General features: G+C 34.5%; 2 protein-coding genes across 2 annotated transcripts in view; both read left to right on the forward strand.

Annotated features, from left to right (window-relative positions):
• slc38a11 (solute carrier family 38 member 11) overlaps window positions 1-6,275 on the forward strand; it is a 55,337-nt gene extending 49,062 nt beyond the window's left edge. The window contains exons 11-12 of the mRNA XM_061971774.1: window positions 5,027-5,158; window positions 5,223-6,275. Of these exons, the coding sequence (XP_061827758.1) occupies window positions 5,027-5,158; window positions 5,223-5,462 (372 nt within the window). The 3' untranslated portion in view covers window positions 5,463-6,275. The remainder of the gene's footprint in view (window positions 1-5,026; window positions 5,159-5,222) is intronic.
• A 10,136-nt stretch (window positions 6,276-16,411) lies between these two features.
• LOC133613888 (cordon-bleu protein-like 1) overlaps window positions 16,412-27,329 on the forward strand; it is a 156,768-nt gene continuing 145,850 nt past the window's right edge. The window contains exon 1 of the mRNA XM_072914418.1: window positions 16,412-16,616. Within this exon, the coding sequence (XP_072770519.1) occupies window positions 16,588-16,616 (29 nt within the window). The 5' untranslated portion in view covers window positions 16,412-16,587. The remainder of the gene's footprint in view (window positions 16,617-27,329) is intronic.

Raw genomic sequence — 27,329 nt, forward strand, 5'->3', positions numbered from 1 at the left:
ATGTTTTGTTTTAGTCATGTTTTGTTTTGTTTAGTTATTGGACTCTTTAGTTTCTGGCTTTTCACTCCCTTGTCTTGTTTCCATGGTTACCCATTAGTTTCACCTGTTCCACGTTTGGACTCATTGTGCACTCTTGTTTGTCACCAGAGCAACCCATTAGTTTTCACCTGCCCTCACGACTCACGCACCTGTCTTTAATCATGTCACTATTATTTAAACCCATTGTTGCCAGAAAGTCTCCCTGGCGACATCATACCCGTCACAATCTGTTTACCTCTGCGCACTTCATGCCACGTCCAAGTAAGTTTTTGTTTATTAATGCCACAGTTAGTGTTTTTGTTTCATTGTTCATAGTTGCTGCCTTTGTGCAAGTTTTGTGTTTATAGCCAAGTTTTGTACCTCCACTGTGAGCGCCTTTTGTTTGTTTCTTTTTTTTGAGTGTTAAAATTAAAAATGTCTTCACCTTCACGCCACGTCTGGTCCAAATCATTTGCACCACGGGAGAACAAACCACGCCATGGTCCTAGTCTTGACACAAATGAGCTAATATTTGCAAAAAATATCAAAGTTTCTCAGTGTGAACATGAAATATCTTGTCTTTGCAGTCTATTCAATTGAATATAAGTTGAAAAGGATTTGTTGTATTCTCTTTTTATTTACCATTTACACAACGTGACAACCTCACCGCTTTTGGCTTTTGTATTTTATTTCATTACACGTGTACCTAATCAAAAGTCTACTGAGTTTTTCTTTACTGTCAGGTTCAAACACAGATGACATTTAATAAACGAGACAAGAAGCAAGGAATTAAACAGAGACAGAATTAAATTTGGCTCAATTTGAGGAGAAACGTCTGGGCTGTGCTCCTCTACAGTCTCCAGCACGCTCTGGAGAAAGATTGTACGCCTCCTCTTTTTTTTTGGACTTCCCCTGTTTACATAACAGCTGTTTCTAAAGGAATGGGGGGGGGCGTATGTAAACAGCCATTGTTTTCGGTCACATTAACACAAAAGAAAAAGATGCCTCGGGCTTGGACTGGTCCTGGATCGAGCTTGGGCAGATCTCGGATCAAAATAGATAACCCCTCCCGACTCCTCCCACCGTACACAATGGAATTTTACAAGCCTTTGCTTGGTGCAACAAAAACAGCAGTTTTTTGATCATTTACATACAATTTTTCTGACATTTAGCATTTACACAACGTGACAACTTCACTGCTTTTGGCTTTTGTATTTTATTTCATTACACGTGTACCTAATCAAAAGTCTACTGAGTTTTTCTTTACGATCAGGTTCAAACACCGATGACATCTATTAAACGAGACAAGAAGCAAGGAATTAAACAGAGACAGAATTAAATTTGGCTCAATTTGAGGAGAAACTTTTGGGCTGTGCTCCTGCACGCTCTGGAGAAAGATTGTACGCCACCTCTTTTTATTTGGACTTCCCCCTGTTTACATAACAGCTGTTTCTAAAGGAATGGGGGGGGGGGGCATCGGGGGTCACATTAACACAGAAGAAAGAGATGCCTCGGGCTTGGACTGGTCCTGGATCGAGCTTGGGCAGGTCTCGGATCAAAATAGATAACCCCTCCCGACTCCTCCCACCGTACACAATGGAATTTTACAAGCCTTTGCTTGGTGCAACAAAAACAGCAGTTTTTTTTATCATTTACATACAATTTTTCTGACATTTAGCATTTACACAACGTGACAACTTCACCGCTTTTGGGTTTTGTATTTTATTTCATTACACGTGTACCTAATCAAAAGTCTACTGAGTTTTTCTTTACTGTCAGGTTCAAACACCGATGACATCTATTAAACGAGACAAGACGCAAGGAATTAAACAGAGACAGAATTAAATTTGGCTCAATTTGAGGAGAAACGTCAGGGCTGTGCTCCTGCACGCTCTGGAGAAAGATTGTACGCCACCTCTTTTTATTTGGACTTCCCCCTGTTTACATAACAGCTGTTTCTAAAGGAATGGGGGGGGGGGACATCGGGGGTCACATTAACACAAAAGAAAAAGATGCCTCAGGCTTGGACTGGTCCTGGATCGAGCTTGGGCAGGTCTCGGATCAAAATAGATAACCCCTCCCGACTCCTCCCACCGTACACAATGGAATTTTACAAGCCTTTGCTTGGTGCAACAAAAACAGCAGTTTTTTTGATCATTTACATACAATTTTTCTGACATTTAGCATTTACACAACGTGACAACTTCACCGCTTTTGGCTTTTGTATTTTATTTCATTACACGTGTACCTAATCAAAAGTCTACTGAGTTTTTCTTTACTGTCAGGTTCAAACACCGATGACATCTATTAAACGAGACAAGACGCAAGGAATTAAACAGAGACAGAATTAAATTTGGCTCAATTTGAGGAGAAACGTCTGGGCTGTGCTCCTGCACGCTCTGGAGAAAGATTGTACGCCACCTCGTTTTATTTGGACTTCCCCCTGTTTACATAACAGCTGTTTCTAAAGGAATGGGAGGGGGGGGGCATCGGGGGTCACATTAACACAGAAGAAAGAGATGCCTCAGGCTTGGACTGGTCCTGGATCGAGCTTGGGCAGGTCTCGGATCAAAATAGATAACCCCTCCCGTCTCCTCCCACCGTACACAATGGAATTTTACAAGCCTTTGCTTGGTGCAACAAAAACAGCAGTTTTTTGATCATTTACATACAATTTTTCTGACATTTAGCATTTACACAACGTGACAACTTCACTGCTTTTGGGTTTTGTATTTTAGTTCCTTACACGTGTACCTAATCAAAAGTCTACTGAGTTTTTCTTTACTGTCAGGTTCAAACACCGATGACATTTATTAAACGAGACAAGAAGCAAGGAATTAAACAGAGACAGAATTAAATTTGGCTCAATTTGAGGAGAAACGTCTGGGCTGTGCTCCTGCACGCTCTGGAGAAAGATTGTACGCCACCTCTTTTTATTTGGACTTCCCCCTGTTTACATAACAGCTGTTTCTAAAGGAATGGGGGGGGGGGGGGGGGCATCAGGGGTCACATTAACACAGAAGAAAGAGATGCCTCAGGCTTGGACTGGTCCTGGATCGAGCTTGGGCAGGTCTCGGATCAAAATAGATAACCCCTTCCGACTCCTCCCACCGTACACAATGGAATTTTACAAGCCTTTGCTTGGTACAACAAAAACAGTTTGTTGATAATTTACATACAATTTTCCTGACATTTAGCATTTACACAACGTGACAACTTCACTGCTTTTGGCTTTTGTATTTTATTTCCTTACACGTGTACCTAATCAAAAGTCTACTGAGTTTTTCTTTACTGTCAGGTTCAAACACCGATGACATCTATTAAACGAGACAAGAAGCAAGGAATTAAACAGAGACAGAATTAAATTTGGCTCAATTTGAGGAGAAACGTCTGGGCTGTGCTCCTGTTCAGTCTCCAGCACGCTCTGGAGAAAGATTGTACGCCACCTCTTTTTATTTTACACAACAGCTGTTTCTAAAGGAATGGGGGGGTCACATTAACACAAAAGAAAAAGATGCCTCGGGCTTGGACTGGTCCTGGATCGAGCTTGGGCAGGTCTGGGATCAAAATAGATAACCCCTCCCGTCTCCTCCCACCGTACACAATGGAATTTTACAAGCCTTTGCTTGGTGCAACAAAAACAGCAATTTTTTTTACCATTTACGTACAATTTTTCTGACATTTAGCATTTACACAACGTGACAACTTCACTGCTTTTGAGTTTTGTATTTAAAGGGAGTCATGATATTATTTGTACGATGTTATTGTATTAAAAAACATGTAATGTTGTTTGCCTCAAACCTGCTGTTTTTGTTGTACCAAGCAAAGGCTTGTAAAATTCCATTGTGTACGGTGGGAGGAGACGGGAGGGGCTATCTATTTTGATCCGAGACCTGCCCAAGCTCGATCCAGGACCAGTCCAAGCCTGAGGCATCTTTTTCTTTTGTGTTAATGTGACCCCCGATGTCCCCCCCCCCCCATTCCTTTAGAAACAGCTGTTATGTAAACAGGGGGAAGTCCAAATAAAAAGAGGTGGCGTACAATCTTTCTCCAGATTGTGCAGGAGCACAGCCCAGACGTTTCTCCTCAAATTGAGCCAAATTTAATTCTGTCTCTGTTTAATTCCTTGCTTCTTGTCTCGTTTAATAGATGTCATCGGTGTTTGAACCTGACAGTAAAGAAAAACTCAGTAGACTTTTGATTAGGTACACGTGTAATGAAATAAAATACAAAACCCAAAAGCGGTGAAGTGGTCACGTTGTGTAAATGCTAAATGTCAGAAAAATTGTATGTAAATTATCAACAAACTGCTGTTTTTGTTGCACCAAGCAACGGCTTGTAAAATTCCGTTGTGTACGGTGGGAGGAGTCGGGAGGGGTTATCTATTTTGATCCCAGACCTGCCCAAGCTCGATCCAGGACCAGTCCAAGCCTGAGGCGTCTTTTTCTTTTGTGTTAATGTGACCGAAAACAATGGCTGTTTACATACCCCCCAAATTCCTTTAGAAACAGCTGTTATGTAAACAGGGGAAGTCCAAATAAAAAGAGGTGGTGTACAATCTTTCTCCAGAGCCTGCTGGACACTGTACAGGAGCACAGCCCACACGTTTCTCCTCAAATTGAGCCAAATTTAATTATGTATCTGTTTAATTCCTTGCTTCTTGTCTCGTTTAATAGATGTCATCGGTGTTTGAACCTGACAGTAAAGAAAAACTCAGTAGACTTTTGATTAGGTACACGTGTAATGAAATAAAATACAAAAGCCAAAAGCAGTGAAGTTGTCGCGTTGTGTAAATGCTAAATGTCAGAAAAATTGTATGTAAATGATCAAAAAAATGCTGTTTTTGTTGCACCAAGCAAAGGCTTGTAAAATTCCATTGTGTACGGTGGGAGGAGTCGGGAAACAGCTGTTGTTATGTAAACAGGGGAAGTCCAAATGTTTCAAATCCACGTCCAAATCAAAGGTAGCGGGTGGCACCCAGCTCTAACAGGGAAGGTGTATCTTCCAGGTGGTGTCACATGCTGTGGGCGGGCGGGAGCTGTCCGGACTGGAGCACACGTCTCTGACCCTCATCATAGTCGCAGCCTGCACGGCCATCTCTCTGGCCTACGACTGTCTGGGAATTGTTCTGGAACTGAACGTGAGTCACCACCAGTCTTTTCTCTTCAGGACACGTTTCACCTCCTTCTGCCCCCGACTCTCAGGGTGCGGTGAGCGCCACGCCGCTGATCTTCATCATCCCCTCCGCCTGCTACCTCAAACTGTCCTCGGGTCGCTGGTACCACCGGGACCACTGGATCCCCGCCTTGCTCATTCTCATGGGAGTCCTCGTCATGGTCAGCAGTCTGACCATGACCTTCCTCGGGCCCCGGGACTGTTCTCACGGGGCCGACTTCTTCTACTGTGGGGAGGCCAATGTCTCTGCCACACTACCACCTCTATGAGTATGACACGCCCCCTTGATACACCTGTATAATGTTTTATACTTATCACCTTGTTTGCTCCTTTATGTTTACATTTGATGGAAGTGGAAGCTTGAAAGAAATACACTATATTGCCAAAAGTATTTGGCCACCCATCAGGTGTCCAAGTCACTTAACCCGGTGTATCAAATCAAGCACATAGGCATGGAGACTGTTTCTACAAACATTTGTAGTGATTTCCAGCGTGGAACTGTCACAGGATGCCACCTGTGCAACAAATCCAGTCCTGAAATTCCCTCGCTCCTAAATATTCCAAAGTCAACTTTATTATAAGTATATGGAAGAGTTTGGGAACAACAGCAACTCAGCCACCAAGTGGTAGGCCACGTAAACTGACAGAGAGGTCAGCATAACGCAAAGACTTTCTGCACAGTCAGTTTCTACTTCATGTGACATTCCAATTAGCCCACGTACAGTACGCAGAGAGCTCCATGGAATGGGTTTCAATCATTTTTACCTTGAAAAAACCTTGAAATTTTTTTTTACCTTGAAACATTTTTTTTACCATAACATTTTTTTTTACCTAGAAAATCGTTTTTTTACCTTGAAAAAAAAATGTACCTTGAAACATTTTTTTACCTTGAATTTTTTTTCCCCTTGAAAATCATTTTTACCTTGAAAAAACATGTTACCTTGAAAAACATTTTTTACCTTGAAAATCATTTTTTACCTTGAAAATCAATTTTTACCTTGAAAATCATTTTTTACCTTGAAAATCATTTTTAACCTTGAAAAAAAATTTTAGCTTGAAAATTTTTTTTCACCATTTTTAACCTTGACATTTTTTTTTTACCTTGAAACATTTTTTTTTACCTTAACATTTTTTTTTACCTAGAAAATCGTTTTTTACCTTGAAAAAAAAAAATGTACCTTGAAACATTTTTTTACCTTGAAATTTTTTTCCCCTTGAAAATCATTTTTACCTTGAAAAAACATGTTACCTTGAAAAACATTTTTTTACCTTGAAAATAATTTTTTACCTTGAAAATCAATTTTTACCTTGAAAATCTTTTTTTACCTTGAAAATCATTTTTAACCTTGAAAAAAAATTTTAGCTTGAAAATTTTTTGTCACCATTTTTAACCTTGAAATTGTTTTTTTACCTTGAAAATTTTTTTTTTACCTTAAAATTTTTTTTTTACCTTGAAAAAAAAAAATGTACCTTGAAACATTTTTTTACCTTGAAATTTTTTTTCCCTTGAAAATCATTTTTACCTTGAAAAAACATTTTTTACCTTGAAAATCAATTTTTACCTTGAAAATCTTTTTTTACCTTGAAAATCATTTGTTGCACAGGATGCCACCTGTGCAACAAATCCAGTCCTGAAATTCCCTCGCTCTTAAATATTCCAAAGTCAACTTTATTATAAGTATATGGAAGAGTTTGGGAACAACAGCAACTCAGCCACCAAGTGGTAGGCCACGTAAACTGACAGAGAGGTCAGCATAGTGCAAAGACTTTCTGCACAGTCAGTTTCTACTTCATGTGACCTTCCAATTAGCCCACGTACAGTACGCAGAGAGCTCCATGGAATGGGTTTCCATGGCCGGGCGGCTGCATCTAAGCCATACATGGGTTGTACTTGTATAGCGCTTTTCTACCTTCAAGGTACTCAAAGCGCTTTGACACTACTTCCACATTTACCCATTCACACACACATTCACACGCTGATGGAGGGAGCTGCCATGCAAGGCGCTAACCAGCACCCATCAGGAGCAAGGGTGAAGTGTCTTGCTCAGGACACAACGGACATGACGAGGTTGGTACTAGGTGGGGATTGAACCAGGGACCCTCGGGTCGCGCACGGCCACTCTTCCACTGCGCCACGCCGTCCCTACATCACCAAGTCCAATGCAAAGCGTGGGATGCAGTGGTGTAAAGGACATCACCACTGGACTCTAGAGCAGTGGAGACGCCTTCTCTGGACTGATGAATCACGCTTTTCCATCTGGCAACCTGATGGACCGGTCTGGGTTTGGAGGTTGCCAGGAGAACGCTACATTCCGGACCGCATTGTGCCGAGTGTGAAATTTGGTGGAGGAGGAATTATGGTGTTAGTTCCAGTGAAATTAACGTTGGATGCTCCAGGATCCCAAAACATTTTGGACAATTCCATGCTCCCCAACCTTGTGGGAACAGTTTGGAGAGAGCCCCCTTCCTCTTCCAACATGACTGCACAAAGCAAGGTCCGTAAAGACATGGATGACAGAGTCTGGTGTGGGTGAACTTGACTGGCCTGCACAGAGTCCTGACCTGAACCCGATAGAACACCTTTGGGATGAATTAGAAGGGAGACTGAGAGCCAGGCTATCAGTGTGTGACCTCACCAATGTGCTTTTGGAAGAATGGTGGAAAATTGCTATAAACACACTCGGCAACCTTGTGGACAGCCTTCCCAGAAGAGAAACAATGTTGACTGACATGTGAGCTACCTTTCTTTCTTTTTTATGTCTATTTTCTGCTGGATCTACTCTCTATTTCAGTGTACATTTTTAGTCTACTCTATACCTGCATTACCCTTTCCATCCTTACACTTTCCATCCTTTGTTAACTGAGCTACTGTGTGGAACAATTTCCCTTGTGGATCAATAAAATTTGTCCAAGTCTTGAGTTTATTTATCACTGTTCCAATATGTCAAGTCTGTGTGAGTGAGATCAATCAATCAATGTTTACTTATATAGTCCTAAATCAGGAGTGTCTCAAAGGGCTGCACAAGCCACAACGACTTCCTCGGCTCAGATCCCACATCAGGGCAAGGAAAAACTCAACCTGAGAGTCCAGTCCATAGTGGATCTAACATAATATTGAGAGTCCAGTCCATAGTGGATCTAACATAATAGTGAGAGTCCAGTCCATAGTGGATCTAACATAATAGTGAGAGTCCAGTCCATAGTGGATCTAACATAATAGTGAGAGTCCAGTCCATAGTGGATCTAACATAATAGTGAGAGTCCAGTCTATAGTGGATCTAACATAATAGTGTGAGTCCAATCCATAGTGGATCTAACATAATAGTGAGAGTCCAGTCCATAGTGGATCTAACATAATAGTGTGAGAGTCCAGTCCATAGTGGATCTAACATAATAGTGAGAGAGTCCAGTCCATAGTGTATCTAACATAATAGTGTGAGAGTCCAGTCCATAGTGGATCTAACATAATAGTGTGAGAGTCCAGTCCATAGTGGATCTAACATAATAGTGTGAGAGTCCAGTCCATAGTGGATCTAACATAATAGTGTGAGAGTCCGGTCCATAGTGGATCTAACATAATAGTGTGAGAGTCCAGTCCATAGTGGATCTAACATAATAGTGTGAGAGTCCAGTCCATAGTGGATCTAACATAATAGTGTGAGAGTCCAGTCCATAGTGGATCTAACATAATAGTGAGAGTCCAGTCCATAGTGGATCTAACATAATAGTGTGAGAGTCCAGTCCATAGTGGATCTAACATAATAGTGTGAGAGTCCAGTCCATAGTGGATCTAACATAATAGTGAGAGTCCAGTCCATAGTGGATCTAACATAATAAACAGAGTCCAGTCTATAGTGGATCTAACATAATAGTGTGAGAGTCCAGTCCATAGTGGATCTAACATAATAGTGAGAGTCCAGTCCATAGTGGATCTAACATAATAGTGTGAGAGTCCAGTCCATAGTGGATCTAACATAATAGTGTGAGAGTCCAGTCCATAGTGGATCTAACATAATATAGTGAGAGTCCAGTCCATAGTGGATCTAACATAATAGTGTGAGAGTCCAGTCCATAGTGGATCTAACATAATAGTGTGAGAGTCCAGTCCATAGTGGATCTAACATAATAGTGAGAGTCCAGTCCATAGTGGATCTAACATAATAGTGAGAGTCCAGTCCATAGTGGATCTAACATAATAGTGTGAGAGTCCAGTCCATAGTGGATCTAATATAATAGTGAGAGTCCAGTCCATAGTCGCCTTGGAAACAAGAGTGGTGCGATTGGACTTTCTTACCTCCGCCAAAGAAGTTCTGTTTCATCCTGTGCTTGTTTAGCAACACAACTCGACCAGTTATGGACACATTTCATGTCCAAATAACAATTCATGTTGTCTACCACAAGTTTTTTTTAATTTTAATTTATGTTATAAACCTTTATTTATAATCTACAACATTTACAAACAATTTCATGTCCAAATAACAATTCATGTTGTCTACCAGTGTTTATTTATTTATGTATTTTATTTGATATTTTTCCAAATAGGCTAAACAGTTTGAAGTTGGAACGCTTAAAAAATGTGGAAGGTAGAGTGCTCCAAAATCTGGAGAAGAAGAAGAAGAAATAAATTAATTTTGCTGTAGAAAAACATTCTAAAAATAAAAAAAAGTCCTCCTCCTAAATAGTATTTATTCATCACAGTGCTTGCAGCAGCAGGTCAGTTCCGACATCCGCCACACGATGTCACTGTTGTCCTAGCCTTCCTTTCAATGTTGCAAGTGAGCGCCGTGCTTAATAATAAATGACATTTTTTTTGTACCTTGAAAATCATTTTTAACCTTGAAAAAAAATTTTAGCTTGAAATTTTTTTTTTCACCATTTTTAACCTTGAATTTTTTTTTTACCTTGAAACATTTTTTTTTACCTTAAAAATTTTTTTTACCTAGAAAATCGTTTTTTACCTTGAAAAAAAAAATGTACCTTGAAACATTTTTTTCCCTTGAAATGTTTTTTCCCTTGAAAATCATTTTTACCTTGAAAAAACATGTTACCTTGAAAAACATTTTTTACCTTGAAAATCATTTTTTACCTTGAAAATCAATTTTTACCTTGAAAATCATTTTTTACCTTGAAAATCATTTTTAACCTTGAAAAACAATTTTAGCTTGAAATTTTTTTTTCACCATTTTTAACCTTGAAATTTTTTTTTACCTTGAAACATTTTTTTTACCTTAAAATTTTTTTTTACCTAGAAAATCGTTTTTTACCTTGAAAAAAAAAAATGTACCTTGAAACATTTTTTTCCCTTGAAATTTTTTTTCCCTTGAAAATCATTTTTACCTTGAAAAAACATTTTTTACCTTGAAAATCATTTTTTACCTTGAAAATCAATTTTTACCTTGAAAATCATTTTTTACCTTGAAAATCATTTTTAACCTTGAAAAAAAATTTTTGCTTGAAAATTTTTTTTCACCATTTTTAACCTTGAAATTTGTTTTTACCTTGAAACATTTTTTTTACCTTAACATTTTTTTTTACCTAGAAAATCGTTTTTTACCTTGAAAAAAAAAATGTACCTTGAAATATTTTTTTACCTTGAAATTTTTTTTCCCTTGAAAATCATTTTTACCTTGAAAAAACATGTTACCTTGAAAAACATTTTTTACCTTGAAAATCATTTTTTACCTTGAAAATCAATTTTTACCTTGAAAATAATTTTTTACCTTGAAAATCATTTTTAACCTTGAAAAAAAATTTTAGCTTGAAAATTTTTTTTCACCATTTTTAACCTTGAAATTTTTTTTTACCTTGAAACATTTTTTTTACCTTAAAATTTTTTTTTACCTAGAAAATCGTTTTTTACCTTGAAAAAAAAAATGTACCTTGAAACATTTTTTTCCCTTGAAATTTTTTTCCCTTGAAAATCATTTTTACCTTGAAAAAACATTTTTTACCTTGAAAATCATTTTTTACCTTGAAAATCAATTTTTACCTTGAAAATCATTTTTTACCTTGAAAATCATTTTTAACCTTGAAAAAAAATTTTTGCTTGAAAATTTTTTTTCACCATTTTTAACCTTGAAATTTGTTTTTACCTTGAAACATTTTTTTTACCTTAACATTTTTTTTTACCTAGAAAATCGTTTTTTACCTTGAAAAAAAAATTTTACCTTGAAATATTTTTTTACCTTGAAATTTTTTTTCCCTTGAAAATCATTTTTACCTTGAAAAAACATGTTACCTTGAAAAACATTTTTTACCTTGAAAATCATTTTTTACCTTGAAAATCATTTTTAACCTTGAAAAAAAATTTTAGCTTGAAAATTTTTTTTCACCATTTTTAACCTTGAAATTTTTTTTTACCTTGAAACATTTTTTTTTACCTTAAAAATTTTTTTACCTAGAAAATCGTTTTTTACCTTGAAAAAAAAAAATGTACCTTGAAACATTTTTTTACCTTGAAATTTTTTTTCCCTTGAAAATCATTTCTACCTTGAAAAAACATGTTACCTTGAAAAACATTTTTTTTACCTTGAAAATCATTTTTTACCTTGAAAATCAATTTTTACCTTGAAAATCATTTTTTACCTTGAAAATCATTTTTAACCTTGAAAAAAAATTTTAGCTTGAAAATTTTTTTTCACCATTTTTAACCTTGAAATTTTTTTTTTACCTTGAAACATTTTTTTTTACCTTAAAATTTTTTTTTACCTAGAAAATCGTTTTTTACCTTGAAAAAAAAAATGTACCTTGAAACATTTTTTTACCTTGAAATTTTTTTTCCCTTGAAAATCATTTCTACCTTGAAAAAACATGTTACCTTGAAAAACATTTTTTTTACCTTGAAAATCATTTTTTACCTTGAAAATCAATTTTTACCTTGAAAATCATTTTTTACCTTGAAAATCATTTTTAACCTTGAAAAAAAATTTTAGCTTGAAAATTTTTTTTCACCATTTTTAACCTTGAAATTTTTTTTTTACCTTGAAACATTTTTTTTTACCTTAAAATTTTTTTTTACCTAGAAAATCGTTTTTTACCTTGAAAAAAAAAATGTACCTTGAAACATTTTTTTCTCTTGAAATTTTTTTCCCCTTGAAAATCATTTTTACCTTGAAAAAACATGTTACCTTGAAAAACATTTTTTACCTTGAAAATCATTTTTTACCTTGAAAATCAATTTTTACCTTGAAAATCATTTTTTACCTTGAAAATCATTTTTAACCTTGAAAAAAAATTTTAGCTTGAAAATTTTTTTTCACCATTTTTAACCTTGAAATTTTTTTTTACCTTGAAACATTTTTTTTACCTTAACATTTTTTTTTACCTAGAAAATCGTTTTTTACCTTGAAAAAAAAAATGTACCTTGAAACATTTTTTTCCCTTGAAATTTTTTTTCCCTTGAAAATCATTTTTACCTTGAAAAAACATGTTACCTTGAAAAACATTTTTTACCTTGAAAATCATTTTTTACCTTGAAAATCAATTTTTACCTTGAAAATCATTTTTTACCTTGAAAATCATTTTTAACCTTGAAAATTTTTTTTAACTTGAACATTTTTTTTCACCATTTTTAACCTTGAAATTTTTTTTTTACCTTGAAACATTTTTTTTACCTTAAAATTTTTTTTTTACCTAGAAAATCGTTTTTTACCTTGAAAAAAAAAAGGTACCTTGAAACATTTTTTTACCTTGAAATTTTTTTTCCCTTGAAAATAATTTTTACCTTGAAAAAACATGTTACCTTGAAAAACATTTTTTACCTTGAAAATCATTTTTTACCTTGAAAATCAATTTTTACCTTGAAAATCATTTTTTACCTTGAAAATCATTTTTAACCTTGAAAAAAAATTTTAGCTTGAAAAATTTTTTTCACCATTTTTAACCTTGAAATTTTTTTTTACCTTGAAACATTTTTTTTTTACCTTAAAATTTTTTTTTACCTAGAAAATCGTTTTTTACCTTGAAAAAAAAAAATGTACCTTGAAACATTTTTTTTACCTTGAAATGTTTTTTCCCTTGAAAATCATTTTTACCTTGAAAATAATTTTTTACCTTGAAAATCATTTTTAACCTTGAAAAAAAATTTTTGCTTGAAATTTTTTTTCACCATTTTTAACCTTGAAATTTTTTTTTACCTTGAAACATTTTTTTTTACCTTAAAATTTTTTTTACCTAAAAAATCGTTTTTTACCTTGAAAAAAAAAAATTTACCTTGAAACATTTTTTTTACCTTGAAATTTTTTTTCCCTTGAAAATCATTTTTACCTTGAAAAAACATGTTACCTTGAAAAACATTTTTTTACCTTGAAAATCATTTTTTACCTTGAAAATCAATTTTTACCTTGAAAATCTTTTTTTTACCTTGAAAATCATTTTTAACCTTGAAAAAAAATTTTAGCTTGAAAATTTTTTTTCACCATTTTTAACCTTGAAATTTTTTTTTACCTTGAAACATTTTTTTTTTACCTTAAATTTTTTTTTACCTAGAAATCGTTTTTTACCTTGAAAAAAAAAATGTACCTTGAAACATTTTTTTACCTTGAAATTTTTTTTCCCTTGAAAATCATTTTTACCTTGAAAAAACATTTTTTACCTTGAAAATCATTTTTTACCTTGAAAATCAATTTTTACCTTGAAAATCATTTTTTACCTTGAAAATCATTTTTAACCTTGAAAAAAAGTTTTAGCTTGAAAATTTTTGTTCACCATTTTTAACCTTGAAAATTTTTTTTACCTTGAAACATTTTTTTTTACCTTAAAATTTTTTTTTACCTAGAAAATCGTTTTTTACCTTGAAAAAAAAAATGTACCTTGAAACATTTTTTTACCTTGAAATTTTTTTTCCCTTGAAAATCATTTTTACCTTGAAAAAACATGTTACCTTGAAAAACATTTTTTTTACCTTGAAAATCATTTTTTACCTTGAAAATCAATTTTTACCTTGAAAATCCTTTTTTACCTTGAAAATCATTTTTAACCTTGAAAAAAATTTTTAGCTTGAAATTTTTTTTTCACCATTTTTAACCTTGAAATTTTTTTTTACCTTGAAACATTTTTTTTACCTTAAAATTTTTTTTTACCTAGAAAATCGTTTTTTACCTTGAAAAAAAAAATGTACCTTGAAACACTTGAAATTTTTTTTCCCTTGAAAATCATTTTTACCTTGAAAAAACATGTTACCTTGAAAAACATTTTTTACCTTGAAAATCATTTTTTGCCTTGAAAATCAATTTTTACCTTGAAAATCATTTTTTACCTTGAAAATCATTTTTAACCTTGAAAAAAAATTTTAGCTTGAAAATTTTTTTTCACCATTTTTAACCTTGAATTTTTTTTTTTACCTTGAAACATTTTTTTTTACCTTAAAATTTTTTTTTACTTTGAAAATCATTTTTTTTACCTTGAAAATCAATTTTTACCTTGAAAATCATTTTTTACCTTGAAAATCATTTTTAACCTTGAAAAAAAATTTTTGCTTGAAAATGTTTTTTCACCATTTTTAACCTTGAAATTTGTTTTTTACCTTGAAACATTTTTTTTACCTTAAAATTTTTTTTTACCTAGAAAATCGTTTTTTACCTTGAAAAAAAAAAAAGTACCTTGAAACATTTTTTTACCTTGAAATTTTTTTCCCCTTGAAAATCATTTTTTACCTTGAAAAAACATGTTACCTTGAAAAACATTTTTTTACCTTGAAAATCATTTTTTACCTTGAAAATCAATTTTTACCTTGAAAATCATTTTTTACCTTGAAAAAAAACTTTAGCTTGAAAATTTTTTTTCACCATTTTTAACTTTGAAATTTTTTTTTACCTTGAAACATTTTTTTTTACCTTAACATTTTTTTTAACCTAGAAAATCGTTTTTTACCTTGAAAAAAAAAATGTATCTTGAAACATTTTTTTACCTTGAAATTTTTTTTCCCTTGAAAATCATTTTTACCTTGAAAAAACATGTTACCTTGAAAAACATTTTTTACCTTGAAAATCATTTTTTACCTTGAAAATCAATTTTTAACTTGAAAATCATTTTTTACCTTGAAAATCATTTTTAACCTTGAAAAAAAATTTTAGCTTGAAAATTTTTTTTCACCATTTTTAACCTTGAAATTTTTTTTTTTACCTTGAAACATTTTTTTTTACCTTAACATTTTTTTTTACCTAGAAAATCGTTTTTTACCTTGAAAAAAAAAATGTACCTTGAAACATTTTTTTACCTTGAAATTTTTTTTACCTTGAAAATCATTTTTACCTTGAAAATCATTTTTACCTTGAAAATCATTTTTACCTTGAAAAAACATGTTACCTTGAAAAACATTTTTTACCTTGAAAATCATTTTTTAGCTTGAAAATCAATTTTTACCTTGAAAATCATTTTTTACCTTGAAAATCATTTTTAACCTTGAAAAAAAATTTTTGCTTGAAATTTTTTTTCACCATTTTTAACCTTGAAATTTTTTTTTACCTTGAAACATTTTTTTTTACCTTAAAATTTTTTTTTACCTAGAAAATCGTTTTTTACCTTGAAAAAAAAATGTACCTTGAAACATTTTTTTCCCTTGAAATTTTTTTTCCCTTGAAAATCATTTTTTACTTTGAAAATCAATTTTTACCTTGAAAATCATTTTTTACCTTGAAAATCATTTTTAACCTTGAAAAAAAATTTTAGCTTGAAATTTTTTTTCACCATTTTTAACCTTGAAATTTTTTTTTACCTTGAAACATTTTTTTTTACCTTAAAATTTTTTTTTACCTAGAAAATCGTGTTTTACCTTGAAAAAAAAAATGTACCTTGAAACATTTTTTTACCTTGAAATTTTTTTTCCCTTGAAAATCATTTTTACCTTGAAAAAACATGTTACCTTGAAAAACATTTTTTACCTTGAAAATCAATTTTTACCTTGAAAATCATTTTTTACCTTGAAAATCATTTTTAACCTAGAATTATTTTTTTTACCTTGACCCTCTAAAAAGTGTGATAAATATAATTAAAAAATAATTATAATACAATAACTAAATATATATTTATATAATTGATACACAAATAAGGAAAGAAGTATTTGTCCTAAATAGTATTGATCGCAGGTCAGTTCCGCCAACGACCACACGATGTCGCTGTTGACCAAGTAAAGAAGACGCTTGTGTTTCCGTTTGACTTCATCAATGTTTGCTTTTCCGAGTCTTGTGTTGCTTCTACTTTGCTGTGCTGCGGGCGACGAGACCTTCGTGTGCGTGGAACTCCCACTCAGGAGGGCACGACCCACTTTTCCAGCCTGACGCCGCCGCAGCCCGCTAATACTAGTCAGTACTTTGTCAGTTCTTTCCAGCGAGCAGAAGGACTAAAACTCTTTTTTTTCCTGATGTTTGCTGCCAAGTCGCATCTTCGTGACCACTCATGGATGTTGAAAACTTTCCGCATTCTCGGTAAGTCGACTATTTTCTCACGTCCACGACCTGGATTTGTCTGTTTTCTCTCACACTTTATATTTTGTTCGGATAAAAAACCAACAACCTTGGTGATGACTTTATTCATGGCCGGCCATTTATCACACAGCTGAATCATATCTGTGTCTGTATCTGTGTCCAGGTGTCGTGATGACCCTGATTTAGGACTAAGTAGGACCGCCGAGGTGTCCAAACAGTACTGACTGAGCCAAGACCACCACAATGGAACCTTTGTTGGTAGAAGGTCACTGGCACAAATAACATTCCTTTCACATCTCGCTGGAATCACAGTTGTTGTAGAAGTCTTCAACAATCTTTGATTCAGCTGGAATTGTTGTAGAAGTCTTCAACAATCTTTGATTTAGCTGGAATCACAGTTGTTGTAGAAGTCTTGAACAATCTTTGATTTAGCTGGACTCACAGTTGTTGTAGAAGTCTACAACAATCTTTGATTTAGCTGGAATCACAGTTGTTGTAGAAGTCTTCAACAATCTTTGATTTAGCTGTAGTCACAGTTGTTGTAGAAGTCTTCAACAATCTTTGATTTAGCTGGAATTGTTGTAGAAGTCTTCAACAATCTTTGATTTAGCTGGAATTGTTGTAGAAGTCTTCAACAATCTTTGATTCAGCTGGAATTGTTGTAGAAGTCTTCAACAATCTTTGATTTAGCTGGAATCGCAGTTGTTGTAGAAGTCTTGAACAATCTTTGATATAGCTGGAATCACAGTTGTTGTAGAAGTCTTCAACAATCTTTGAACCGGCTGTAGTCACAGTTGTTGTAGAAGTCTTCAACAATCTTTGATTTAGCTGGAATTGTTGTAGACGTCTTCAACAATCTTTGATTTAGCTGGACTCACAGTTGTTGTAGAAGTCTTCAACAATCTTTGATTTAGCTGGACTCACAGTTGTTGTAGAAGTCTTCAACAATCTTTGATTTAGCTGGAATCACAGTTGTTGTAGAAGTCTTCAAAAATCTTTGATTTAGCTGGAATCACAGTTGTTGTAGAAGTCTTCAACAATCTTTGATTTAGCTGGAATCACGGTTGTAGTAGAAGTCTTCAAAAATCTTTGATTTAGCTCTAGTCACAGTTGTTGTAGAAGTCTTCAACAATCTTTGAACCGGCTGTAGTCACAGTTGTTGTAGAAGTCTTCAACAATCTTTGATTTAGCTGGAATTGCAGTTGTTGTAGAAGTCTTCAAAATCTTTGATTCAGCTGGAATTGTTGTAGAAGTCTTCAACAATCTTTGATTCAGCTGGAATTGCAGTTGTTGTAGAAGTCTTCAACAATCTTTGATTTAGCTGGACTCACAGTTATTGTAGAAGTCTTCAAAAATGTATGATTTAGCTGGAATTGTTGTAGAAGTCTTCAACAAGCTTTGATTTAGCTGGAATCACAGTTGTTGTAGAAATCTTCAACAATGTTTGATTTAGCTGGAATCACGGTTGTAGTAGAAGTCTTCAACAATCTTTGATTTAGCTCTAGTCACAGTTGTTGTAGAAGTCTTGAACAATATTTGATTTAGCTTGAATCACAGTTGTTGTATAAGTCTTCAACAATCTTTGATTTAGCTGGAATCACAGTTGTTGTAGAAGTCTTCAACAATCTTTGATTTAGCTGTAGTCACAGTTGTTGTAGAAGTCTTCAACAATCTTTGATTTAGCTGGAATTGTTGTAGAAGTCTTCAACAATCTTTGATTTAGCTGGAATTGTTGTAGAAGTCTTCAACAATCTTTGATTCAGCTGGAATTGTTGTAGAAGTCTTCAACAATCTTTGATTTAGCTGGAATCGCAGTTGTTGTAGAAGTCTTGAACAATCTTTGATATAGCTGGAATCACAGTTGTTGTAGAAGTCTTCAACAATCTTTGAACCGGCTGTAGTCACAGTTGTTGTAGAAGTCTTCAACAATCTTTGATTTAGCTGGACTCACAGTTGTTGTAGAAGTCTTCAACAATCTTTGCTTTAGCTGGAATTGTTGTAGACGTCTTCAACAATCTTTGATTTAGCTGGACTCACAGTTGTTGTAGAAGTCTTCAACAATCTTTGATTTAGCTGGACTCACAGTTGTTGTAGAAGTCTTCAACAATCTTTGATTTAGCTGGAATCACAGTTGTTGTAGAAGTCTTCAAAAATCTTTGATTTAGCTGGAATCACAGTTGTTGTAGAAGTCTTCAACAATCTTTGATTTAGCTGGAATCACGGTTGTAGTAGAAGTCTTCAAAAATCTTTGATTTAGCTCTAGTCACAGTTGTTGTAGAAGTCTTCAACAATCTTTGAACCGGCTGTAGTCACAGTTGTTGTAGAAGTCTTCAACAATCTTTGATTTAGCTGGAATTGCAGTTGTTGTAGAAGTCTTCAAAATCTTTGATTCAGCTGGAATTGTTGTAGAAGTCTTCAACAATCTTTGATTCAGCTGGAATTGCAGTTGTTGTAGAAGTCTTCAACAATCTTTGATTTAGCTGGAATTGTTGTAGAAGTCTTCAACAATCTTTGATTCAGCTGGAATTGTTGTAGAAGTCTTCAACAATCTTTGATTTAGCTGGAATTGCAGTTGTTGTAGAAGTCTTCAACAATCTTTGATTTAGCTGGAATTGTTGTAGAAGTCTTCAACAATCTTTGATTCAGCTGGAATTGTTGTAGAAGTCTTCAACAATCTTTGATTTAGCTGGAATCACAGTTGTTGTAGAAGTCTTGAACAATCTTTGATTTAGCTGGAATCACAGTTGTTGTAGAAGTCTTGAACAATCTTTGATTTAGCTGGAATCACAGTTGTTGTAGAAGTCTTCAACAATCTTTGATTTAGCTGGAATCACAGTTATTGTAGAAGTCTTCAACAATCTTTGATTCAGCTGGAATCACAGTTGTTGTATAAGTCTTCAACAATCTTTGATTTAGCTGGAATTGCAGTTGTTGTAGAAGTCTTCAACAATCTTTGATTTAGCTGGAATCACAGTTGTTGTAGAAGTCTTCAACAATCTTTGATTTAGCTGGAATCACAGTTGTTGTAGAAGTCTTGAATAATCTTTGATTTAGCTCTAGTCACAGTTGTTGTAGAAGTCTTCAACAATCTTTGAACCGGCTGTAGTCACAGTTGTTGTAGAAGTCTTCAACAATCTTTGCTTTAGCTGGAATTGTTGTAGACGTCTTCAACAATCTTTGATTTAGCTGGACTCACAGTTGTTGTAGAAGTCTTCAACAATCTTTGATTTAGCTGGACTCACAGTTGTTGTAGAAGTCTTCAACAATCTTTGATTTAGCTGGACTCACAGTTGTTGTAGAAGTCTTCAACAATCTTTGATTTAGCTGGACTCACAGTTGTTGTAGAAGTCTTGAACAATCTTTGATTAAGCTGGAATCACAGTTGTAGAAGTCTTCAACAATCTTTGATTTAGCTGGACTCACAGTTGTTGTAGAAGTCTTGAAGAATCTTTGATTTAGCTGGACTCACAGTTGTAGAAGTCTTGAACAATCTTTGATTTAGCTGGACTCACAGTTGTTGTTGTAGAAGTCTTGAACAATGTTTGATTTAGCTGGACTCACAGTTGTTGTAGAAGTCTTGAACAATCTTTGATTTAGCTGGAATCACAGTTGTTGTAGAAGTCTTGAACAATCTTTGATTTAGCTGGAATCACAGTTGTTGTAGAAGTCTTCAACAATAGTTGAACCGGCTGTAGTCACAGTTGTTGTAGAAGTCTTCAACAATCTTTGATTTAGCGGGAATCACAGTTGTTGTAGAAGTCTTGAATAATCTTTGATTTAGCTCTAGTCACAGTTGTTGTAGAAGTCTTCAACAATCTTTGAACCGGCTGTAGTCACAGTTGTTGTAGAAGTCTTCAACAATCTTTGATTCAGCTGGAATCACAGTTGTTGTAGAAGTCTCCAACAATCTTTGATTTAGCTGGAATTGTTGTAGAAGTCTTCAACAATCTTTGATTTAGCTGGACTCAGTTGTTGTAGAAGTCTTCAACAATCTTTGATTTAGCTGGACTCACAGTTATTGTAGAAGTCTTCAAAAATGTATGATTTAGCTGGAATTGTTGTAGAAGTCTTCAACAAGCTTTGATTTAGCTGGAATCACAGTTATTGTAGAAGTCTTCAACAATCTTTGATTCAGCTGGAATCACAGTTGTTGTATAAGTCTTCAACAATCTTTGATTTAGCTGGAATTGCAGTTGTTGTAGAAGTCTTCAACAATCTTTGATTTAGCTGAAATCACAGTTGTTGTAGAAGTCTTCAACAATCTTTGATTTAGCTGGAATCACAGTTGTTGTAGAAGTCTTCAACAATCTTTGATTTAGCTGAAATCACAGTTGTTGTAGAAGTCTTCAACAATCTTTGATTTAGCTGGAATCACAGTTGTTGTAGAAGTCTTGAATAATCTTTGATTTAGCTCTAGTCACAGTTGTTGTAGAAGTCTTCAACAATCTTTGAACCGGCTGTAGTCACAGTTGTTGTAGAAGTCTTCAACAATCTTTGCTTTAGCTGGAATTGTTGTAGACGTCTTCAACAATCTTTGATTTAGCTGGACTCACAGTTGTTGTAGAAGTCTTCAACAATCTTTGATTTAGCTGGACTCACAGTTGTTGTAGAAGTCTTCAACAATCTTTGATTTAGCTGGACTCACAGTTGTTGTAGAAGTCTTGAACAATCTTTGATTTAGCTGGAATCACAGTTGTAGAAGTCTTCAACAATCTTTGATTTAGCTGGACTCACAGTTGTTGTAGAAGTCTTGAACAATCTTTGATTTAGCTGGAATCACAGTTGTAGAAGTCTTCAACAATCTTTGATTTAGCTGGACTCACAGTTGTTGTAGAAGTCTTGAAGAATCTTTGATTTAGCTGGACTCACAGTTGTAGAAGTCTTGAACAATCTTTGATTTAGCTGGACTCACAGTTGTTGTTGTAGAAGTCTTGAACAATGTTTGATTTAGCTGGACTCACAGTTGTTGTAGAAGTCTTGAACAATCTTTGATTTAGCTGGAATCACAGTTGTTGTAGAAGTCTTGAACAATCTTTGATTTAGCTGGAATCACAGTTGTTGTAGAAGTCTTCAACAATAGTTGAACCGGCTGTAGTCACAGTTGTAGAAGTCTTCAACAATCTTTGATTTAGCGGGAATCACAGTTGTTGTAGAAGTCTTGAATAATCTTTGATTTAGCTCTAGTCACAGTTGTTGTAGAAGTCTTCAACAATCTTTGAACTGGCTGTAGTCACAGTTGTTGTAGAAGTCTTAAAAAATCTTTGATTCAGCTGGAATCACAGTTGTTGTAGAAGTCTTCAACAATCTTTGATTTAGCTGGAATCAAAGTTGTTGTGGAAGTCTTCAACAATCTTTGATTTAGCTGGACTCACAGTTGTAGTAGAAGTCTTCAACAATCTTTGATTTAGCTGGAATCACAGTTGTTGTAGAAGTCTTGAACAATCTTTGATTTAGCTGGAATCACAGTTATTGTAGAAGTCTTCAACAATCTTTGATTTAGCTGGAATTGTTGTAGAAGTCTCCAACAATCTTTGATTTAGCTGGAATTGTTGTAGAAGTCTTCAACAATCTTTGATTTATCTGGACTCACAGTTGTTGTAGAAGTCTTCAACAATCTTTGATTTAGCTGGACTCACAGTTATTGTAGAAGTCTTCAAAAATCTTTGATTTAGCTGGACTCACAGTTGTTGTAGAAGTCTTCAACAATCTTTGATTTAGCTGGAATCACGGTTGTAGTAGAAGTCTTCAACAATCTTTGATTTAGCTCTAGTCACAGTTGTTGTAGAAGTCTTCAACAATATTTGAACCGGCTGTAGTCACAGTTGTTGTAGAAGTCTTCAACAATCTTTGATTTAGCTGGAATCACAGTTGTTGTAGAAGTCTTCAACAATCTTTGATTCAGCTGGAATCACAGTTGTTGTAGAAGTCTTCAACAATATTTGATTTAGCTGGAATCGCAGTTGTTGTAGAAGTCTTGAACAATCTTTGATTTAGCTCTAGTCACAGTTGTTGTAGAAGTCTCCAACAATCTTTGATTTAGCTGGAATTGTTGTAGAAGTCTTCAACAATCTTTGATTTATCTGGACTCACAGTTGTTGTAGAAGTCTTCAACAATCTTTGATTTAGCTGGACTCACAGTTATTGTAGAAGTCTTCAAAAATCTTTGATTTAGCTGGACTCACAGTTGTTGTAGAAGTCTTCAACAATCTTTGATTTAGCTGGAATCACGGTTGTAGTAGAAGTCTTCAACAATCTTTGATTTAGCTCTAGTCACAGTTGTTGTAGAAGTCTTCAACAATATTTGAACCGGCTGTAGTCACAGTTGTTGTAGAAGTCTTCAACAATCTTTGATTTAGCTGGAATCACAGTTGTTGTAGAAGTCTTCAACAATCTTTGATTCAGCTGGAATCACAGTTGTTGTAGAAGTCTTCAACAATATTTGATTTAGCTGGAATCGCAGTTGTTGTAGAAGTCTTGAACAATCTTTGATTTAGCTCTAGTCACAGTTGTTGTAGAAGTCTTCAACAGTCTTTGCTTTAGCTGGAATCACGGTTGTAGTAGAAGTCTTCAACAATCTTTGATTTAGCTCTAGTCACAGTTGTTGTAGAAGTCTTCAACAATCTTTGATTCAGCCGGAATCACAGTTGTTGTAGAAGTCTTCAACAATCTTTGATTTAGCTGTAGTCACAGTTGTTGTAGAAGTCTTCAACAATCTTTGATTTAGCTGGAATTGTTGTAGAAGTCTCCAACAATCTTTGATTTAGCTGGAATTGTTGTAGAAGTCTCCAACAATCTTTGATTTATCTGGACTCACAGTTGTTGTAGAAGTCTTCAACAATCTTTGAACCGGCTGTAGTCACAGTTGTTGTAGAAGTCTTCAACAATCTTTGATTTAGCTGGAATCACAGTTGTTGTAGAAGTCTTCAACAATCTTTGATTTAGCTGGAATCACAGTTGTTGTAGAAGTCTTCAATAATCTTTGATTTAGCTCTAGTCACAGTTGTTGTAGAAGTCTTGAAAAATCTTTGATTTAGCTCTAGTCACAGTTGTTGTAGAAGTCTTCAACAATCTTTGATTTAGCTGAAATCACAGTTGTTGTAGAAGTCTTCAACAATCTTTGATTCAGCTGGACTCACAGTTGTTGTAGAAGTCTTCAATAATCTTTGATTTAGCTCTAGTCACAGTTGTTGTAGAAGTCTTGAAAAATCTTTGATTTAGCTCTAGTCACAGTTGTAGAAGTCTTCAACAATCTTTGATTTAGCTCTAGTCACAGTTGTTGTAGAAGTCTTCAACAATCTTTGATTTAGCTAGAATCACAGTTGTTGTAGAAGTCTTCAACAATCTTTGAACCGGCTGTAGTCACAGTTGTTGTAGAAGTCTTCAACAATCTTTGATTTAGCTGGAATTGTTGTAGAAGTCTCCAACAATCTTTGATTTATCTGGACTCACAGTTGTTGTAGAAGTCTTCAACAATCTTTGATTCAGCTGGAATTGTTGTAGAAGTCTTCAACAATATTTGATTTAGCTGGAATCGCAGTTGTTGTAGAAGTCTTGAACAATCTTTGATTTAGCTCTAGTCACAGTTGTTGTAGAAGTCTTCAACAATCTTTGCTTTAGCTGGAATCACGGTTGTAGTAGAAGTCTTCAACAATCTTTGATTTAGCTCTAGTTACAGTTGTTGTAGAAGTCTTCAACAATCTTTGATTCAGCTGGAATCACAGTTGTTGTAGAAGTCTTCAACAATCTTTGATTTAGCTGTAGTCACAGTTGTTGTAGAAGTCTTCAACAATCTTTGATTTAGCTGGAATTGTTGTAGAAGTCTCCAACAATCTTTGATTTAGCTGGAATTGTTGTAGAAGTCTCCAACAATCTTTGATTTATCTGGACTCACAGTTGTTGTAGAAGTCTTCAACAATCTTTGAACCGGCTGTAGTCACAGTTGTTGTAGAAGTCTTCAACAATCTTTGATTTAGCTGGAATCACAGTTGTTGTGGAAGTCTTCAACAATCTTTGATTCAGCTGGAATCACAGTTGTTGTAGAAGTCTTCAACAATCTTTGAATCAGCTGGAATCACAGTTGTTATAGAAGTCTTGAACAATCTTTGATTCAGCTGAAATCAGTTGTTGTAGAAGTCTTGAACAATCTTTGATTTAGCTCTAGTCACAGTTGTTGTAGAAGTCTTCAACAATCTTTGAACCCGGCTGTAGTCACAGTTGTTGTAGAAGTCTTCAACAATCTTTGATTTAGCTCTAGTCACAGTTGTTGTAGAAGTCTTCAACAATCTTTGAACCCGGCTGTAGTCACAGTTGTTGTAGAAGTCTTCAACAATCTTTGATTTAGCTGGAATCGCAGTTGTTGTAGAAGTCTTGAATAATCTTTGATTTAGCTCTAGTCACAGTTGTTGTAGAAGTTTTCAACAATCTTTGATTTAGCTCTAGTCACAGTTGTTGTAGAAGTCTTCAACAATCTTTGATTTAGCTGGAATCACAGTTGTAGAAGTCTTCAACAATCTTTGATTTAGCTGGACTCACAGTTGTTGTAGAAGTCTTCAACAATCTTTGATTCAGCTGGAATTGTTGTAGAAGTCTTCAACAATCTTTGATTTAGCTGGAATCACAGTTGTTGTAGAAGTCTTCAACAATCTTTGATTTAGCTGGAATCACAGTTGTTGTAGAAGTCTTGAATAATCTTTGATTTAGCTCTAGTCACAGTTGTTGTAGAAGTCTTCAACAATCTTTGAACCGGCTGTAGTCACAGTTGTTGTAGAAGTCTTCAACAATCTTTGCTTTAGCTGGAATTGTTGTAGACGTCTTCAACAATCTTTGATTTAGCTGGACTCACAGTTGTTGTAGAAGTCTTCAACAATCTTTGATTTAGCTGGACTCACAGTTGTTGTAGAAGTCTTCAACAATCTTTGATTTAGCTGGACTCACAGTTGTTGTAGAAGTCTTCAACAATCTTTGATTTAGCTGGACTCACAGTTGTTGTAGAAGTCTTGAACAATCTTTGATTTAGCTGGAATCACAGTTGTAGAAGTCTTCAACAATCTTTGATTTAGCTGGACTCACAGTTGTTGTAGAAGTCTTGAACAATCTTTGATTAAGCTGGAATCACAGTTGTAGAAGTCTTCAACAATCTTTGATTTAGCTGGACTCACAGTTGTTGTAGAAGTCTTGAAGAATCTTTGATTTAGCTGGACTCACAGTTGTAGAAGTCTTGAACAATCTTTGATTTAGCTGGACTCACAGTTGTTGTTGTAGAAGTCTTGAACAATGTTTGATTTAGCTGGACTCACAGTTGTTGTAGAAGTCTTGAACAATCTTTGATTTAGCTGGAATCACAGTTGTTGTAGAAGTCTTGAACAATCTTTGATTTAGCTGGAATCACAGTTGTTGTAGAAGTCTTCAACAATAGTTGAACCGGCTGTAGTCACAGTTGTTGTAGAAGTCTTCAACAATCTTTGATTTAGCGGGAATCACAGTTGTTGTAGAAGTCTTGAATAATCTTTGATTTAGCTCTAGTCACAGTTGTTGTAGAAGTCTTCAACAATCTTTGAACCGGCTGTAGTCACAGTTGTTGTAGAAGTCTTCAACAATCTTTGATTCAGCTGGAATCACAGTTGTTGTAGAAGTCTCCAACAATCTTTGATTTAGCTGGAATTGTTGTAGAAGTCTTCAACAATCTTTGATTTAGCTGGACTCAGTTGTTGTAGAAGTCTTCAACAATCTTTGATTTAGCTGGACTCACAGTTATTGTAGAAGTCTTCAAAAATGTATGATTTAGCTGGAATTGTTGTAGAAGTCTTCAACAAGCTTTGATTTAGCTGGAATCACAGTTATTGTAGAAGTCTTCAACAATCTTTGATTCAGCTGGAATCACAGTTGTTGTATAAGTCTTCAACAATCTTTGATTTAGCTGGAATTGCAGTTGTTGTAGAAGTCTTCAACAATCTTTGATTTAGCTGAAATCACAGTTGTTGTAGAAGTCTTCAACAATCTTTGATTTAGCTGGAATCACAGTTGTTGTAGAAGTCTTCAACAATCTTTGATTTAGCTGAAATCACAGTTGTTGTAGAAGTCTTCAACAATCTTTGATTTAGCTGGAATCACAGTTGTTGTAGAAGTCTTGAATAATCTTTGATTTAGCTCTAGTCACAGTTGTTGTAGAAGTCTTCAACAATCTTTGAACCGGCTGTAGTCACAGTTGTTGTAGAAGTCTTCAACAATCTTTGCTTTAGCTGGAATTGTTGTAGACGTCTTCAACAATCTTTGATTTAGCTGGACTCACAGTTGTTGTAGAAGTCTTCAACAATCTTTGATTTAGCTGGACTCACAGTTGTTGTAGAAGTCTTCAACAATCTTTGATTTAGCTGGACTCACAGTTGTTGTAGAAGTCTTGAACAATCTTTGATTTAGCTGGAATCACAGTTGTAGAAGTCTTCAACAATCTTTGATTTAGCTGGACTCACAGTTGTTGTAGAAGTCTTGAACAATCTTTGATTTAGCTGGAATCACAGTTGTAGAAGTCTTCAACAATCTTTGATTTAGCTGGACTCACAGTTGTTGTAGAAGTCTTGAAGAATCTTTGATTTAGCTGGACTCACAGTTGTAGAAGTCTTGAACAATCTTTGATTTAGCTGGACTCACAGTTGTTGTTGTAGAAGTCTTGAACAATGTTTGATTTAGCTGGACTCACAGTTGTTGTAGAAGTCT

The sequence above is a fragment of the Nerophis lumbriciformis genome, linkage group LG13 (genome assembly GCF_033978685.3).
Source record: "Nerophis lumbriciformis linkage group LG13, RoL_Nlum_v2.1, whole genome shotgun sequence".
NCBI lineage: Eukaryota > Metazoa > Chordata > Actinopteri > Syngnathiformes > Syngnathidae > Nerophis > Nerophis lumbriciformis.